The sequence below is a fragment of the Symphodus melops genome (assembly GCF_947650265.1).
Source record: "Symphodus melops genome assembly, chromosome: 15".
NCBI lineage: Eukaryota > Metazoa > Chordata > Actinopteri > Labriformes > Labridae > Symphodus > Symphodus melops.
In genome coordinates, this window is record NC_136705.1 from 21,000,488 (window position 1) to 21,018,778 (window position 18,291).

The following is an 18,291-nucleotide window of genomic DNA, read 5'->3' on the forward strand; positions in this document are numbered from 1 at the left end:
GCTTCTTTACCACTACAAAAACTAAAACTCATTCATAGTTGGATTATTGATAAGTAACGAAACAAACAGACCTTAGTTGGTGTATGGCTGCGCTGGATTCAGCTTTATAATGAGAGTCCCTTCCAATATTTAGCTAAATACCTCGCCAACTTTTACAAAGAGAAAGAGAATCAGGCTATGGAGACGCAAACACAAACCATGTGTATGCATCTGTCTGCCTTGTTGCTTTACCTGCTTGAAGCATGCATATATATGCATATATATATATATATATATATATGTGTGTGTGTGTGTGTGCACATGCAGGTGTCCACGCACACATACACACACGTTTGCATAGATGCACCTCAGGGAAAGAAAAAGCTGCATCTGTCCCAATAAAAGTGTCAGAGCAGTGTAGATCTTGCCTGTATGAATGTCTAATTAAAGAGGAGACAGTGGTGTTTAGTGGTAATGGGGGGTGGAGGTAACGTCCCTCAGCTCTCACAGAGTCGTGACAGGATTGCACACAAATACACAACAGGAATTATTCTGATGCTCTCAAAGCCATGCCAGCAATTAACAATTAGACCGGAGAGAGGAGAGTTTGCAAAACATGAGTCCCCACCAGCAATTCAGTCTGAGGAGGAGCGAACTGCAATTCATGTTGAATAGTATCCATTTTAAAAAAAAGGAAAAAAAAAAAAAAACAATTCCAGAAGCCTGTGCATTTAATAAATATTATCCTACCGCCTATACCCTAAGGTAGAAATCAAAGCAGCAAACTTTCATCAAGTAGCTGGCAGCTGCCCGTGTCTGAATTAGCTCCTGCATGCTTGATCGAGAGAGAGGGAGAGAGAGAAAAAAAAAAAGACAAACCTAAATTTAGCAAGTACAAAAATCCACAGCATGCTTCAAACCCAAGTTATTTGTATTTCACTCTAAAAAGAACTGCAGCTCCATGAGGAGGAAAGAAAATATCCTCTACTAACCAATGATTTAATTTGTCTAAAGGAGTATTTGGACCCAGATTTTTTTTTCGAACACACATCTGTTAGTGAAATACCAGAAACAGAAGTAGCTCCCACTGAAAGGCATTTTGGTGCATACATTTAAAATACAATCACATCCACTCATCTTATATGCTTGTGGCTTTGTGTGCAGCCCAGATAATGTAAAGTTGATTACAGTCGACTGACTCATTTTACAGTCATCATGCTCATTCTGCAGAAAGAATGCTAAATGAAACCCCTCCGGAGTTTTGGCTGTAAAAGAATCCTATTCCTATCATGGAAGCTGTCTGTTGTATATTTACAGGACATGAGAAAAAGCAGGCCCATTCTCACAGATGTTTACAACATATACTTACAATACCAAACATGCATTGACATGGACACCATAATGACACACTGAGACATTCCTCCTATTGTGGAGCGCTGCCTGCGCTCCTACTATCCACCCTCTCCCTGTCAAACTGCATTAAATAAGTCCAATGTGTGCACATACTGCAAACAATTTCATGTTTGCCTTTGATATTTTTATAACTGTTCTGGTTTCTTCAAACTGACTTCTTCAAAATGCAGGACAAAAGGACGTTTCTGAAGATGAAGAGGTCAAACATAGAGTGAACGTCTTCAAGGTAGATTTTCTGTATATTTAAACTTTTAGAACTTTAATTTTTTTCGGATTTTGCTAAACATGAAGTGTTCACATTCAAGCTTATGATTATTAAAGTCACAAGAAGTAGTAATTTACCAGATTATTCTGACATTGCCATAAATATTTCTGTTGTCTGCATCTTGAATGGATCAAATTTGTGTCGTACCCTTGACCGAATGATTTGCAGCTAAAGAGCACCACCTTGTGGATGTACGTAAACCTGCACCCCTAAACTTCAGACAGCTGTGTGAGTCTTAAAGACCAAAAAGAATAACATGTAGGAATTCAACTAATCCCCAAATAAAAACAAACCAACACAACTCAGGTGTTGTCTTTTAATAACAGTGACTTGCATAGCTTCAAAGTAGCACCAATATCATCACTTTAAGACCGTTACAGAAGGAACACCTCGGCCATCACATTATAGTTAAACTGACATCGCTTTGCAGAGTGGCCATTGAAGTGAAAACCGAAAGATTAAGACAACAAGGAGGTTTGAAAAAAGTGGCTCAAACTCTACCAGAAAGCTTTGGTTTGTAACCATAGTAGACAAACAAGTCCTCCTTCTTCATTTGCATTCAAACACTGAAAATTAAAAGATAGAATACAAATCTAAAAGAAAAAAGTTTTCTTTAAAAAATCTGGATAGTTTTAAAATATATACAATATACAAGTGTATATTAAAGCTATAAAACCAACAAATGTTGCATAAGAATCCAAAGTGGACTAAAAACAAAAATGTAAATATAAAGATGCAAACACAGAATAGAGTTGAAAGTATCAGTAGTTAAACGTATCACAGCTTTGACATCTCAGACTGTGACTAAAGCGGAAATAAATTAAAAGAGAGATAAATACAAGTACGCAAACTTTGGCCTCCAGTTTTGCATTTCCCATCCTTGGCTGTTCCTTCTTTATGAATCCCTCATTTTACACTCTCACACTCACATAAGCTATTGTAAAAAAAGAAAAAAAAAGAAAAGAAGCAAATGTCAAATAAAAATACAGTAACTTCAGAAATTAAAGGCACATATTTCCTATTTAAAAGTTTGAAAAGTCTGCACAGACACTGAACGTCTCAAGTAGATGCTACTTCCACATTAAGTTATCGTTTAAATATAAAAGTCTGCTCACTACATTTCATCAATGAACTGGGTTCAAGGGTCAGAGACATGCATCTTCAAAAATAAATACAAGTAAGTTTGCAAATTAAATTAAACAAGTTTGAAACAGATCTTATACCAGCAAGCGACTAAAAAAAAAAAAAAAAAAAAAAAAAAAGAATCCATGCGAGATGAATTTTGCAGAACATTGTGAATGAACACCAAACACGGAAAGATGCGGCTGGAGACAGAAGAAGAAAAGTCAGAACTTGAATCGGCTCAAAATAAAGCATGTAACATCCTCCTTGTTTTTTTATGCTCTTGAGAACTTAAGTTAAATGTCGGGACAGCAGAGACATTTTTAAGGCTCTTTAAGAAAAGAAAAAAGTAGCTGAACGTTGTGTCAAACCAGACAGCTTCTTATACTCCTTAGTTATTACACTTGATCGAAAGGATCATTATTGCCCGCTGAAGTGACGAGTCAGACTTTGTTTGCTCCAGTTGGGACAGTTCTGTGACTGACAGTCAAACCTGGAGGAGATGAGGAGAGAAAGATGAGAACATGAGTTCACATTTTTACCTTTCAGAGTCAAACCGAAGTGAGAGAAAGGCTTGCGTGTAGAAATCAGCATGTGATAGCTGGCAAACGACTTAGCGAGCTGCTGACATTAAGGAGGGCATTATCCTGTTCTACAATTCACATCTGATTGGTTTGGCTTCAATATAAGAGAATTCATACTTCTCATAAGTGTTTCTTCTTACATTTTCATCAACAGCATAAAGAAATATAATTATCATCTAGATCACCTAATGGTTCATTATTTCTAAGGAAATCCCAGCACAAAGGAAACTGATTAAAGCAAACAGGAGAAAACCAATATCATCTAAAGGAGTTTAAGTGTAGAGACTGCATCTGCAGCATCCCTACATGGGCTCTCTGGGAGGAGTTAGGGGCTGTGACCGACACAGATGGAGCACACTGTGAGGACTCACAATAGGTAATCCGCACCGTGCCTGAGCATGCTTCACCCTCAAAGTCCACTTTGTTTTTTAACTAGTGTGACTGCACCAACCCATGCTCAAACACGGGACTCTCCTGAGGCCCGCTTCGAAGTGGTGTGCGTGAGCGTGGTACAGTTCATGAACGAGCACAAGCACGGGTACACGAACGTGGACAGCATTCATTACCCAGAAACCCCAGACAGTGTTCTGTCTGTATCTGATTAACAGGACTCACCACAAACCTCATAGTCGGTGAAGAAGCTGTCATGCTCTGTGTTGTCTTCTGATGTGCTGACACGACTCAACAGCACACCCCTGTATTTTCTCTTCATGTGTTGTTGTATTACGACATCAAGTACAAGAGGTAACCCCCCGGTTAGTCCTGGAGCAGTGTGGGTGCAGGCCAGCAGGGGGGCTATGAAGGCAGTTTGTGAAAACGTGCTCGTGGAGACTCAATGTCTTTAAACGATAGTCGTGTTAAATGCTTCGATGATTCACCCGTTCAAGCACTTTGAATACAGTTGCTCTATGTTGCTTTGTTCCATTACACATTTTGAAGTGAATGAAGATGATTCTCTTTTATTCAGTGGAGAAACACAGATTTGGGGAGAAGTTGTCCTTGTTAATTATAACTAGGACAGAAGCATCACTGCTGAATTCAGTCTGTTTCATAAAAGCTCTTTGTAATGGCCTACATGATTGATTGCTGTCTTACACAAGGTAAAAGCTACATCGTTATGTTCTTGGAGTGTGAATGTAGTATTTACCTCTTCACAGCAGGCCTTTTCGCTTCCAAGGCCGTCTACTGAAGTGCTGGGAAGAGGACTCTGCTGCCGACTGTTTTCTTTCTCTGCTGATGATTGGCTTCCTAACACTTTTCTCTGTTTTATGTTGAAGAATAAAAAAGTGTTAAGATATCAAATGTTGATATACACGAGCGTTAAAGCTGTTTAAACAATCGATACTGTAGTTGTTCTTTTATTTACTGGCTTTGTTAGCATTAGCATGAGGACATTTTAGTTCAGCCTGTTCAACAACGTGGTGTAAAAGAGGGAATGATAGTCGAGGATTCCTCCCAACCAACCTTGATAATTCCACCCAATGAGCGTGAGCGCCAATGTTTCCTGCTGAATGGAGTTCGAGAGTCCGCCGTAGGAGTCAGCAAAGGCTGCTTTTCAAACTGCATACAGAAGAAAGACCACAGATTAAGGTTCAGGGTTTGAAGAAGTGTGCGTTTATGTTCTTCCTCCTCACAGTAGGTGGCAGACCGACTGTACCTGTCTGATGAGTTTCTTCTTCTTGGCAGACTCGGGCATGCTGTTGACCTGCTCATACAGCTCTTTGAGGGCAGACTCAGTGTAGCTCTGAGTCTCACAGGACCTGTCGTTGGAGGTGCTGCTGACCTCACCTCCCATTGTTCTCAGCGAGGGAGACGGCGAGGCAGCTGCTACAGCGGGCATTGTCTCTTTGTTCCCAGAACAGAGTGTCAAATCATCCTAGAGGGTCGGGTGTAGCATGTGACAAGATATTGAAATCTGTTATTTCACTAAAACAATACTGCAGAAAATGAGTCCACATATGTGTGCTCATACACTGTGCACTTTTAAACACCAAACAAACAGCTGTTCAAATCTAAATCCTGAAACAGTACACAGTTTTCATTTCACTCCATGAGGATTTTAAACTCTCTCTTTAATGCACACGAACTTGGCTGAAAATAAAATGAGGAAAAGAAACGCAATGAAAGCACTCACCTTTGACTGAAGAGTTTTTGATCCTGTGTAGTAATAGCGAGTGTATTCTTTGATGTATGGAGGCGCCTTCAATAAAAGCAGGATTATGTTAATGAAGGGTCATTGTAAAATAAATATTCTGGAGCATTCTAAATGAGCATGATTGATATTTGAAAATGTATCTGGCTTCATATTTCAGCTGTGAACAGTCAATGTATTTCAATCTGAATGGAAAAATACACGACCATCATCAGGTTCACACTGAGCTCTGATTGACCCACTTTCCATTTCCTTTATTAATTTTTCTTTCACATGTTAATTCTGCCTTCTCTCTCCTTTCCTCGTTTGCATTTCTTGCAATCTTGGCAACAGCACAGTCAGCGTTCTCAAGGAGTTAATCACGATATGAACCAGGGGAGTAACCAACACGAGCTGCTCTGGGTATGTCTTCCAATGACGTAGAGGTAGAAAAGTTTGTTGTGATGAAAGTTCAGGTAGGAACAGAATACAGAACTCAACAGGTCATACCAGTCATTATATGTTGAGGTTTGATTGGACAGAGAAAAGAAACATCTGACTATATGTGAAAATAAAAAGATGCAAAGGGGGAGGAACGGTTCTGGAGAACAGGTTTAACATTAAAATGTGTTCATAAAGAGCCAAGAATCCAATGGAGCGTCAAACTAATGCAGACGATGAATGTATTTATGAATGCAGAGCAGCAGAGTTAACAGACTCTGGCTTATAGGGAGCTAGAAGTCAGTAAGTCTACACTATAAGCATTTATTTTTATGCAGCCCAATTATTCATCATTTGGCAGACCCTGATTTTCTTAATGGATGACAAAGTGCTGCAGCATCACTGTGTCTACCACTCGATTCTTAATGTACTCAGTTTCCATAGCAGTGTAAAATCAGTTTAACAAGTGCTCGACTTCACAGCCAGGAGAAAATCATTCAATGATGCAGCGGGAAAAGTAAGCTTTTTGCCCACGGTGTTATAAAAATGAATGTTGAAATGGGAGTATGGCATGGTAAGTGGCAGATAGCAGGAGAAAAACACATATCAAATGTGCAGACAGAATTTCGCCACATAGAATAAAATATTAAAGATAACCCAACATGTTTTGTTCCACTATAGAAAAGTTTCTCCTCTGACACTGAAGTGTACTCGCTCAATGTCTGGATTCCATCGATCATGACAGATCTGAGCAGAAGTAAAGACGTGTCATTTTCCACATTCTCGCGCTGTTGAGTGCACTTTAATAACAGCATGAATAAGAAAATTCTCAGCATGTCGATCACTCCTCTCTGGCTCAACAGCAGCAGAGACTTGGCTCACAGTGAGTTATTATTATGACGGAGAGAAAAAAAAAATATATCTCTGTGACTTAAAGCGAAAGCCCAGGACTTCCTTCGACTTGATTTCTTTCTTTTTTTTTTTTTTGAAAACTTCGGACAAAAATGTTGTGAAGCTGCCTACCTTAAATAGTTTTTGGGAGTGTCTGATGAGGAACGCCACATCATTATTTAGTCTCTCGATGTTTCCCTGCAGGTCGCTTGCCATCACCTGCCAGGCAAAAAATACAGAGCAAGAACTTGATTAAAAAATGCAAAGTCGTGGAGTACGTAAGTTCGACCGTGTGCAGGAGTTTGCATTGTTTTAAGTCCTTTCATTAGTAAACTTTTTGTGTCATTAATAAATTGTATAATTGCAATTGTATTGTGTATGTTCCCATTATCTTGTGTTATAAGGCAGTGCCCCCCTGGATGGTAATAAATATAAATAACTTCCTTTACACTTTGTGAATGCTCTGTTGAATGAGACAATAATTTAGCTCGAAAAGTAGAAATGAAAAATGATTGTGATCCAGTTCTTACGTTTTTGGGCCAGAGGATGTGAGGAGCGAACATTGTGGCTAGATTGAGAGCAGACATCTTGTTGACGTGTTGATTGCGAGCTGTTTGGAACAGCAGGTCCAGCAGCAGCTTTAACAGGCTGCGGTTGGCTGGTGGGAGCAGCATGAAAAGCAGCTGGTATGCTTCAATCTGGCGTTCCTTGTCAGGCACATTTGTTTTATCCCCCTTTTCATCAAAACGAGTCAGCTCTGGATACAGAAGACGAATCAGAACAAAAAAAGCAACAAAGTCGTTTTAGTTTCATCTACAGGAGATTATGTTTTATCTAGAGGCATGAACATGAACAGCCATCACCTCCAATCTTCAGGTGAGCACAGTAGTGTCTGTGCGTGAGCAGAGGCTCTGGCAGCTCTCCCAGGTAGGCTTTGAGCAGAGTGGCTGCATCGTTGGGGTGGAAGTCACCTGTGTCTAGATCTATCTCTGTGCCGGCATTCAGCATCTCCCTCAGGGCTGCCTGCCTCAGGCTGTGGCCTGGCACTCGGAACAAACCCTCCACATGAAGGTCTGGGCAATGAGAGAGAAGGATGGGGAAAGTCGAAGAGGGGGGGTAAATGAAGTGGGTGGAGAGACACAGAGTGAAGCCGACGTGAGGCATCAAAGAACCAGAAGTGGGCAGAGAAAATGAGTGAATGAAATTGAAGGAGAGACAGAGCAGGAGCAAAGTGCTTTCAGATAAATTATTGACTTGAAGCGTTTGCTCCTTATGTCCACTTTCAGCAAATGACATCATCACTTTCTCAAAATAAACTATGACATCATCATGCTAATTCCCTGCACTTCAACTGAGCTATACAACGAGCAGAAACCCTTTTTCTAGGGTTATATTTTTTAGATTATGTTTAATGAAACAAAATCACTTATTGATGGCGTACTCTTACACACCAACTAACAGCAAGTCAGTTTTTTCGCCTTTAAGTCGTGTCACACATGGAAAATGAACATGTGATCATGATATCACAGAGTGCTCTAGATGAACGTGCCCCCAACATGAGATGTTAGCAATACTCACTTTTACTCAGGTACTCAATGAGCTGATAGATCTGGGCTATTCCTTCTTCAGTTAAAGGTGCACCGAAAACCACGCCTTTATCTGAAAGACATCAAATGCAGCAGAGAGGCTTGTTACATCCTGCATAGAGTTGAGTTAGTTGAGTTAGTTCAGCCGCTCAGCGACTGATCAAAAGACAAACATTTAGAAAAACGCACCACTGTCTTGCGGAAACGCTGCACACACAACAGCAAATGCAAACACCCAAAACAAATGTAAAGACACAAACGCGTCACAAGTACAAAAACAAAATAAGTGAAACACACACACACACTCTGTATGTGCAGTGTTTGTGTCTTTGCAGTGTGTTTCAGTAGCAGCATTTGTTCTGAAATTTTGAGAATCAGAATTGTTTTTTATTGCCAAGTTTATTTACATAAACAAGGACTTTGTCTTGGTGTATTGGTGCAAAAAATCTGTTAACATGGGAAACAAGGCTAAAATAACAAGCTCTTAAATACAATAAAATATGAGAACATTTTAAACAAAGAATAAAAAAAGTGTACAAAGGATGCATGAAAGAACATACATTTAGTTTGCATTTGATTTTATGTGGGCAGCATTTCTGAATGTTCGTTGTTTCAGCAGCTGCTGAGTTTGTGACCCCTACGGGCCACCATACCATACAAATAGTCTGAAAATCCTTTTTTTTTTTAAAAACAAAAAAAACATGCAGCATAATTAATAATAATAATGTATACTTTATTAATCCCATAAGGGGAAATTCGGTTTACATTGTTTAATGGACATGAACACACAATCATGCACAAACAGGATCCATAGACATGACATGCATTACTGGAAAGGTCTCAGAGTGAGGGGGCTGCCCACAACGAGCACTTCAGAGCAGTTTTGGGGTTCGGTGCCTTGCTAAAGGGCACCTCTGCAGTGCTCAGTAAGTGGACTGGCACCTCTCAAGCTACCAAACTTTTGTTATCAATTTGATCACTCACTACGATCCCAGCTATAACTCCTGGCATGTGCTAAAGTGTTTCACAGGTAAACACACTGAGGTCTTCTACCTTTCCGTTTGAGGAAGTTCAAGGAGCGTAGGAAGCTGGTGGCTGAAGGCATCCTGGCCTCAGACTCTCCTGTGAGCTGAGCAAATTCATCACCTGGCAGGTCTATGAGTCGTGTTATATTGCTGAGAACTAAATCGGTGAATGCCTGCGGATGCTCATGTCTCAGCCGCTCCACAAAGAAGTCCGGGTTGAATATCACAGGCTGGCTCGTCTCAGACTTCCCCCGGCTGTTAAACACACTGCATTTAGTCTCCCTGTTTGGCAGAAAACACACACGCTGTATACAGCCTCATCTTCGGACACACATAAGCTCTAAGAGCTAGTAAAAGTTGTGAAACAAAATGCGTCAGAACATGTCGCATAAATTAGCGGATTGACGTTAGCTACTAACAGCATATATCCATTTGTTTGCTAACATATGATAAAAGGTTACTCGACAGGAACATTCATTACGTTATATCATCCGAGGGCAAAACACTTGGTGTTAGTCGACAACAAATAAGCGCTAAATTGGTACCTTCTGTTCAGTTTGTGAATGTTTTGGAGATCATCTAAAGCCGCCGCCATCTTCGGTTTGAATCTTCCGCTGCTTCATTTGTAGTCCCGCCCCCGTTGTTTTGATTGGCTGAAACGTACGTACGTCAAGACAGCTCAACTTCAAGGAGGAAAGAAGCGCAAACACATGTAAGGAAACACATCTGCCAATAAAAGGTATCAGCCTGTAAAACCGAGGTTACAGCTTATAATAAAAAGGTGCAAACCAAAAGTTTTTGGCATAATGTAAGTTTTACTTCTTCCTACCCCGTTTTTTTAATTTTCTTCTGAATGTATATATATGTATATATGTATATATGTGTATATATATATATATATATATAAGAAAATTTAAAAAACGGGGTAGGAAGAAGTAAAACTACATTATGCAAAAACCTTTGGTATATACGTCAGGCTATATGTTCATTGGTTTGTTCATTTCTTAGTTAACAGTTTGTTAATGAGCTGACATTCATTATTTATTCCCAAAATAGCTATGACTCACCCCAAACCTTTAATTTGTGTCCAAATTAAACCTTTCTGTCAATCAATGAGTCAGTGCCAACCAATGAAAATATTCTTTGAATAAGTAGGACACCAAGGTGATGAGATTAGATTTTCTTTTTCCAATTTCCAGCATCTACTTTACTATAGACTCTTCTTCTTTTGTTAACTTATAGGCTATATGGAATATAACAGATTCTCATTTCAAACATCCAAGGTCTTTCATTATATTATTTTTGAACATATAGAATGTCTTTCAGTTAATGCTGGTTATAAAGCAAATGTATTATCATCATTATTATATGTTGTAGAGTAGAAGAGAACTAAGACTAAAAGTCGTGCTACTGGTTTACTGTTGACAGGAGACTTTTAGTGTTTAGACAGGATGCCTCAAAGCATGCAATGATGCGTGAAATGCTGTTGTTATGGGCAAACTGCGAGCGAGTAGCACTTATTCTTTTATTAGACACCTGCAGTGTTCTCAACTGATCTGAGCTAATCATGCCACGGTGAATGGTAACGTCAGGGCTCCATTAATGTTGGCGTTCAAATATCGAACTAGTTGAGGGTTCAGTCCCTGCCTCACAAAGCCTGTGTAAAGCCCATCTCCCCAACTCCTTTGATATCATAATATCAAGTCATTATACCAGTAAGTGTTACTTATTATAGTAATATTGATGATGGCTATAATGATTATGACATTATGGATTATCATTGCTATAAAATGGGCGGTGAAGGGGAACCGACGTTGTTCCTCCGTGTCCTTCAACACTGAACAAAGTAATGAGAACAAAAACTCTGCTTAATTAAAAAGATGGGTCTTTAGTTTTTTTGCAAACGGACTCTTCAGATCGAACGGACTTTGGTAGTTTGTATCACCACCGGGGAGCGACAGAGGAGAGTCAAGCTTGAGACTTAGGGTCCTGTTGTGAAGTTTAGATCAGGCACCTTCCAAAGGCAGAGCATAATGGGTAGGATGGAGTGCAGACCTGGATGACAGAGTGTCGCTGTTTTTGTAAGTGAGCAGCAGGGTTTTAAATTCGTGTTGCATCCTGAATTTTCTTTATTAAATTGTGCCAAAGGAGTGGTGAAAAATGTTAAAAACAAACAGCTTTCAGAAGGCTTCAATAAAACCACAATACACTAAATCATAGATTTTAAAATGGTCCCAGCTGCAAGTCCTTTGTTTTGATTTCATGTAAATATGTTTGTCTCCATCTATGGGTTTGTCACAGGGTGGAGGTTGATTTATACTGTTGTATTTACACAAAGGAATTATGTTATCTCATTAATATGAAATGTCACATAGCAACCACCTAATTAAACATCCTGTCAATTAAAGTAGCAGCATCGTCATATTACTTTTGTTTTGCACACCACAGTACCAGGACTGGCCCATAATGTTGTTCATCACATTGTTATTATTGCCACGATCATACTATATTAGCTCACTTCGGACGACATTGTTGAGTTAAAAATGGACTGTGACTGCTTTATTGTTTTTTTCAGCTGAAAAATTAGGCAGTTTTATTGAAAACAGTGTAAAATAAAAGACAAGAACCCATCAGAAACAGCTTATTTATTTAGTAATCTTCTCACTACAGTGAGTTAGTCACCCCTGAGGTGACAACCAAGCAGAGACAGCTGCAGTGTGAGGCAGTGGAGGTAGCACTCATTATAATAATGGCCATCAAGCTCTGCTCCTTGTGTGACTATACTCACAGGTATGTGTTCCACAGGCCTTTTTAAGCAACACAACACTTTTCTACTCCCCTTCAATACTAATTTAAATCTAGATTACTGACAGAACAATTATTTATAAATCTGCTGCCATATACATCATTTACAAAGGTATCCACACAAACAATACAGTTTAACAACATATATTTGAAACTGAACATAATGACCACCACCACATCCACCACATCTCCCGCTATATCTTTCTCACACTTATAATAAAACGCATATGCAATAGTATATATTTGAAATACGAAACTCTTATTTCGAACAACAATAATAATTCTACTATGCTTTTAGCTGATGCTTTTATCCAAAGAGATGAACATCAGAAAGGAAATACAACACAAGCAAAGACAAAGAACAACATCAGGAAGAGGAAAGGAACAGCCGTAAATCTGAGCGAACACACAGGTGCGGACAGGCAGTGCACAGAAGCAGAGCACTTTTTTATATTACTATGATTAAAGTGAAAATACAGTGTCATGATATAAAATAACAAAAACATTAAAAGCTTTTCTTGACAGGTCTTATCAGCATCCAAACAATTTCATCATCATCATCATCATTAAGAGCTGGGTCTTTAGCTTTCTCTTGAAGCTGCAAAGGGACTCTGCAGGTGGTGGTGGAGGTGGTGGTGGTGGTGGAGGTGGTGGTGGTGGTGGTGGTGGTGGTGGTGGTGGTGGTGGTGGTGGTGGTGGGGGGGGGGGATGGGGTCTAGCAAGAGACTCAGAGCCTTGTTTTTAAGGTTGTATCAGACGCCCCGGTATCTTCATCTTATTTCCTATCTTAACCTAAATAAGATAACATAAATATTTTAGGTCGATACATTCCCAAACCGTTTAAAAATATTAAAGGACCAAAATGTAAAATTGAGATTGCCTGTGGTTGCAGCTTGTTGGCAATGGTAAGCCATGTTTTTACATGGCTTGCTCGGCATCTTTGATCTTCTTTGTGGGTGACTGTATTTCTCTCTTTGTCTGTCTTCTTTCTTCCTCTTTCATGTGCAATTTTCCTTCAATCTTCTTTCTGGCTGACAAGCTTGCTTGTTCAGAAGAGCTCCTCTGACGTAACGAAGCCATGCTCCAATACTCCCCGTAGCACTGAGGCCTGAGCCTTCTCAGAGTCCTCCAGCATGCCCTGCGAAATGTGTGGGAGGAAATACAGAACAGCAGCGGGTCCAGAGCCCCGTTGATGTACCACAATGGAAGCGACAAGTACGACTTCAGCACAGTGTAGACAGTAAGAACGGTGTCGGACCAAACCACGACATAGACCTGCATGAGTGACGAGGCGATGTCTGGGAAGTTGCAAACAAAAAAGGCCACCACAACAGCACCTGGAAAAGAAAATATAGTTAATATACTGGAAACCATTCATAATAGAAAATATCCAGAACTCTTGCCAAATTCAGAAATACAACACTGATTATAAATTGTGTATCAGCTGTTTAATCCGCAAGGTTTAGTTTAAACAGATGAAGAAGACCTTTAGGTTGTAAATTGAAGGTACATTTGAATGACTTCATTACTATTGTCATTCTGGAAAAGTCATAGTTTTAAAATATGAATTCTCAAGAACTGTCTTGCTATCGTTCAATGGTTTTCTTTGACAGACCAAACTGGACAGGCAGATAATGATGCAGGAGCCATTATCATGAATTCCATTAGGCCTTTGAACAAATAATCTTACAAGTGCTACATGTGATCTGACATCGCTCATCCACTTTTGATCTGACATCGGTTATCCACCATTAACGTCATTTTTCATTGCCTTTTCTTATTTATTTCACATCACATCAGCTAGATTGACATTTCATTATAATGATGCAAATGATAACACAGGGCCCTGTCATAGTGGCAATTATTTATTCAAAATTATTTGAATTTTGCACGAAAACACTTTCATTTAAATAGAAATTCACTGATAGCTGGATTAACCTGCAGAAGTTAAATTGTATACTTTGAACTTGGAAAATTGCTCAATTAACCATTGCCAACAGTGCTGACAACATCTTCATCAATCAATCTTTATTTGTATAGCGCCAATTCATAACAAGTGTTATCTCAAGACACTACAAAAATCAGGTAAAAGACCTTACTCAGCGTGTATTACAAAGACTCACCCATAAGTTTCAGAGCTCTCTTTTCATTTAAAAGTAGATTTCCATTTTGATGGCACTGGACATCTCGTCGTCCTTCTGGATCTGGCCGAGTCAGACCCATGTTCCTCCTCTGACGACCGTTCTTCTTTAGGTAGAGCAGGATGAGCATATAGAGTGTAAATATGGAGATCAGTGGCACCTAAAGTTGGAGAGGCATGTTGAGTGCATGCTTTTTTTGTTTTGAAGATATTCTAATACAGGCTTTTGAATAGCACTTATCATACCAGAAAGAAGAACCCTGCCCTGAGGAGTAAAGCTCCTTTGTAGATTGGGGCAGGATCAGGCTCTGTCATCTCACACATGGTTGAAACATGAAAGGCGTCTTCTCTTTTGGTGGCTGTGTAGTCCAGGATGCAGGCCCGAGCCTTGTCATAGACCAGAGCAAAGGGCACAGCTGATAAGAGAGAGACGATCCACACCAACAGAATACAGGGCAACCGAGACTTCTGTTGGAAAGAACAGAGGAAGAAGAGGACATTCAATTTAAACTCAACAGCATAAGTATATGAATGGCTTAATATAATCTCAATGTATTGTATTTCCTTCAATTTTCTTCATTCTCTTCAAGCAAGTTGTGAAAATGGCATATTCTATAACCATTTCCATCCCCTTCTGTTGTAAATTCATTGTATTATATTAATATTTCCTGGGTAAAAGTGCCATGTTCTATTCTTTGTGTTTCTCCCTCCAAAAAGGGGCTTTTTAAAAAGGTGTGCAGTTTGAACATTGACCTGTACTGGATACATGATTTCCTCTGCATTGTTGTATTCAATGTCTGAAACGAGTAATTGCAGTTCTAACCCTAACCCTAACCCTAACCCTAACCCTAAAAAACTGCCATGAGTAACATTTTCTTGCATGTTCTTGACCTTCAGGCTGGAGACAGACCACATGGTGTGGCATATGGCTGCATAGCGCTCGGTGGTGAACATCATTATAACCCAGCTTGTGGTGGCACAATAGACTTGGCGGACCATGAAGTAGACCTTGCACAACACTCGGCCCAGGCGCCATGGGTAACTTTCCCAGTAGTACCGGTACAAAGTTACTGGGATGGTCAGCAGCTGCAGAATGTCTATAAGTTAAAGGCAGAAGAAGGTGATTGTATTAGAGTGAACTCAAACTGATACAATAAGATAATAAAATAAGCTATCTTTTCTCAGTTAAGAAGGCACCGACTTCAACATTTATTTCACATTTCTACTACTTAGATGACCTAATGTCAATATGGATTCATGTTTCAACGGCTGAAGTATCACTTTTATGATTGTACTGTACGGGCAGCTGAATGTGTTTAGCAAGACACATTTCTCAAAGGAGACAACGTAATGTATGGTAGTATTATATTGTATATCATATTGTAGCTTATATCATTTTGTAGTGTATTGAATTGTATCGTGGTCTATCGTAGTGTATCGCATTGTTTCGTATCTTATATCGTTTCATAATGTATTGTATTGAAACTCAGCGATGTGATAGTAAATGCTAGGACACGGTAAGTTAACATGATTGATATTACATGATAAGATCAGATAGGAATCAATAAAAATAGATTCAACAATAACAATACAGTTGTAGTATTATTTTAGTAGTGTGTACCTGATATGACAAGGCTGAGGAGATAGAAACGAATGGCACTGACTCTCATGTGAGAATCCAAGAGGAGTGTCAGTATGCTCACTCCATTAAATATGACCTGTGGAACGATATGGAAGCATTAATTAAGCATTATTAATGCAACGTTATCCTATGATCACAGAAACTAGTTTGTGTTGTATTTCAGCAGGTAAATGTGCCTCTTTTTTAAATTGCAAATAAAAAAGGTACATACTCCAAATAAGAAGATGATGCTGTAGAAGACAGTCATGGGGACGGCAATCACCAGCGGCTCACTTTTGGTGACACTGATGTCGAGCTGGGGCGTGTCGCTCGGGCTGACATTACAGCTAAATAGGAATGAAAGCTGATCGGAGAGGTTCATGCTGAGGCAGCTGGATTAGAAGTGGAAATTAATCAGAAGTAGTCTTTAAAATCCATGAATGAATCATGTTAGAAAATACAAATATTCACATTTCCAAATCCTCCATTTAGATTAAAACAAATGAAATAGATATCATTGGTTAAAGAACAAAAAACCTTCTTTTTTTGGCACATTATGATGTTTTAAAATCTGCAGTTTCCTTTTTGTTATATCATCAATGTCTTGTATTTGATATGAGGTTTAAAAAGTTCAAAGGCAAGAATAAACTGATTTATTTCCAGCATCATTTTGACTATCATTATGAATAATTCAACATCTTTTCAAACAGATATTTTAGAAAAAGAAACCCCAACATAACACATTATTGAGCACACAAATCACCAACAGGAAGCCATAGGGAACATTGATGGTCTCAGAAACCTGTTGCTTTTTTCCAATCAAATCTTGTGAAAAGGAAAATCCCCAAAAGAATCGCAGCTGAAGGTGAAGGTAACACAGTGAAAATGCACTAATGAGGAGCATTCAGAGTGCAGAAAAATTATGACTACGGGTTAAATTATTCATTGTAACTAAACAAAAATGTGAGCAAATGAAAAAAACTGTCATGAGCCCCCAGTATACAACCAGTTTCACTTCACACTCCTGGAGCAAAATAAATGCATAATTTCAGAACCCTCATGCACATTTATAGTTGACCTTTTATAAAGAAAATATTCAATCAAGTTTAGACTTACCTTTTTTACAGCTGAAAACCAAAGAAGTCCAGCACCTCTTTTCACAGGCACAAAAACCACCTGTTTGTTTCCCTCCATCCCTCTCTCAGCTCTAACTCCCTCTCTTCCTTTCGACTCTCTCTCAGCTCCTCCTCCCTCCTTTCCCCCTGTGCAGATTTTCACTCAGATAAAGATGGTCACACAGCTGGAAAGAATATCCGGTCAATGCCACTTTTCCAGCATGTGAGATGGATTGACAGTAAAATGTAAATAAGAATTATTTAGGCTAAACCAAATACATTTCAGAATCTGAATCGGGTTTTATTTGAAGTACATTTACACATACAAGGACTTTGACTTGGTGTATTGGTGCTAAACATTTAACAAAGGAAATGAAACTAAACTAGCAAGACTTAAATAATAAATTAGAAGACACAATTAAAAATATACATAGAATTTAAATGTCAACTATGAAAATTAATAAAAACAGAATGTACGAAAGGTGCAATAGAGTGCATATAAGAAAATAAATTTAAAGTCCAGTGAGCGTTAACATAACACATAAAAAACTGTTTCAGCCTTCACGTTACTCTGATGGTGTCTGACTGTGGGGCTGATGAGAGTCTGTGTTATGTGGGAGCAGGGGGCAGGGACTTTGTCCATGAGGATGACAGCTGAGGGGGAGAAACTGCTCTTGTGGCGAGAGGTTTTAGTCCTGCTGGACCGCAGCCTGAGGGGAGAGTCTCAAACAGTCCATGTGCAGGGTGAGAGGGGTCGGCCACGATCTTACCTGCACACCTCAGGGTCCTGGAGGTGAACATGTCGTGGAGAGAGAGCCAATCATCTTCTAATTTCCACTATTCTGACTTTTTGAGCAAAGACAGTCTTTCTGGACATTTCCTGTAGATTGTGTTTATGATTGGAACAGATGTTACACTAAAGTTAGGACACTAAAAGGTGCATGGGACACAACCTTCTCATAACAACTGTTTGCAAATTATGGGAATACAATCAACTCAGCCCAATGACAATCTCTCCCCTTATGCCTAACACTGACTTCTCCCTGATCTTAATAGACCCCAGGAAGAGTAGCTGGGCTCTTGGGTACAGCTAATGGGAATCCTAACAAATTCTGTAAACAAAAAGGATCAGGAATGCAGTGTGAATAGAAATGAAGAATGGGACACTAAAAG

At 39.3% G+C, this 18,291-nt stretch overlaps 2 protein-coding genes across 3 annotated transcripts; both read right to left on the reverse strand.

Moving 5' to 3' along the window:
- Window positions 1-1,959: 1,959 nt before the first annotated feature.
- Window positions 1,960-10,091, reverse strand: LOC306835976 (rho GTPase-activating protein 19-like). Of its 2 annotated transcripts, none has more exons than XM_079362818.1 (11): window positions 9,983-10,091; window positions 9,466-9,719; window positions 8,405-8,485; window positions 7,690-7,899; window positions 7,357-7,583; window positions 6,959-7,045; window positions 5,498-5,563; window positions 5,021-5,239; window positions 4,828-4,923; window positions 4,511-4,624; window positions 1,960-3,272 (listed from the first exon to the last, which is right to left on the reverse strand). In XM_079362818.1, the coding sequence occupies exons 1-11, from the start codon at window positions 10,030-10,032 to the stop codon at window positions 3,267-3,269; spliced, it is 1,410 nt and encodes a 469-aa protein (XP_079218944.1). In that variant the 5' UTR covers window positions 10,033-10,091; the 3' UTR covers window positions 1,960-3,266. The 2 variants fall into 2 exon arrangements, with proteins under 2 accessions (XP_079218944.1, XP_079218945.1); XM_079362819.1 differs by having other exon boundaries at window positions 9,466-9,692; window positions 9,983-10,078.
- Window positions 10,092-13,069: 2,978 nt separating this feature from the next.
- Window positions 13,070-17,196, reverse strand: LOC306836290 (pyrokinin-1 receptor-like). Its single transcript, XM_079363290.1, has 7 exons — window positions 17,120-17,196; window positions 16,236-16,395; window positions 16,004-16,100; window positions 15,274-15,479; window positions 14,629-14,850; window positions 14,366-14,543; window positions 13,070-13,579 (listed from the first exon to the last, which is right to left on the reverse strand). Exons 2-7 carry the CDS (start codon window positions 16,383-16,385, stop codon window positions 13,161-13,163), a joined length of 1,272 nt encoding a protein of 423 aa, XP_079219416.1. The 5' UTR covers window positions 16,386-16,395; window positions 17,120-17,196; the 3' UTR covers window positions 13,070-13,160.
- Window positions 17,197-18,291: the final 1,095 nt, after the last annotated feature.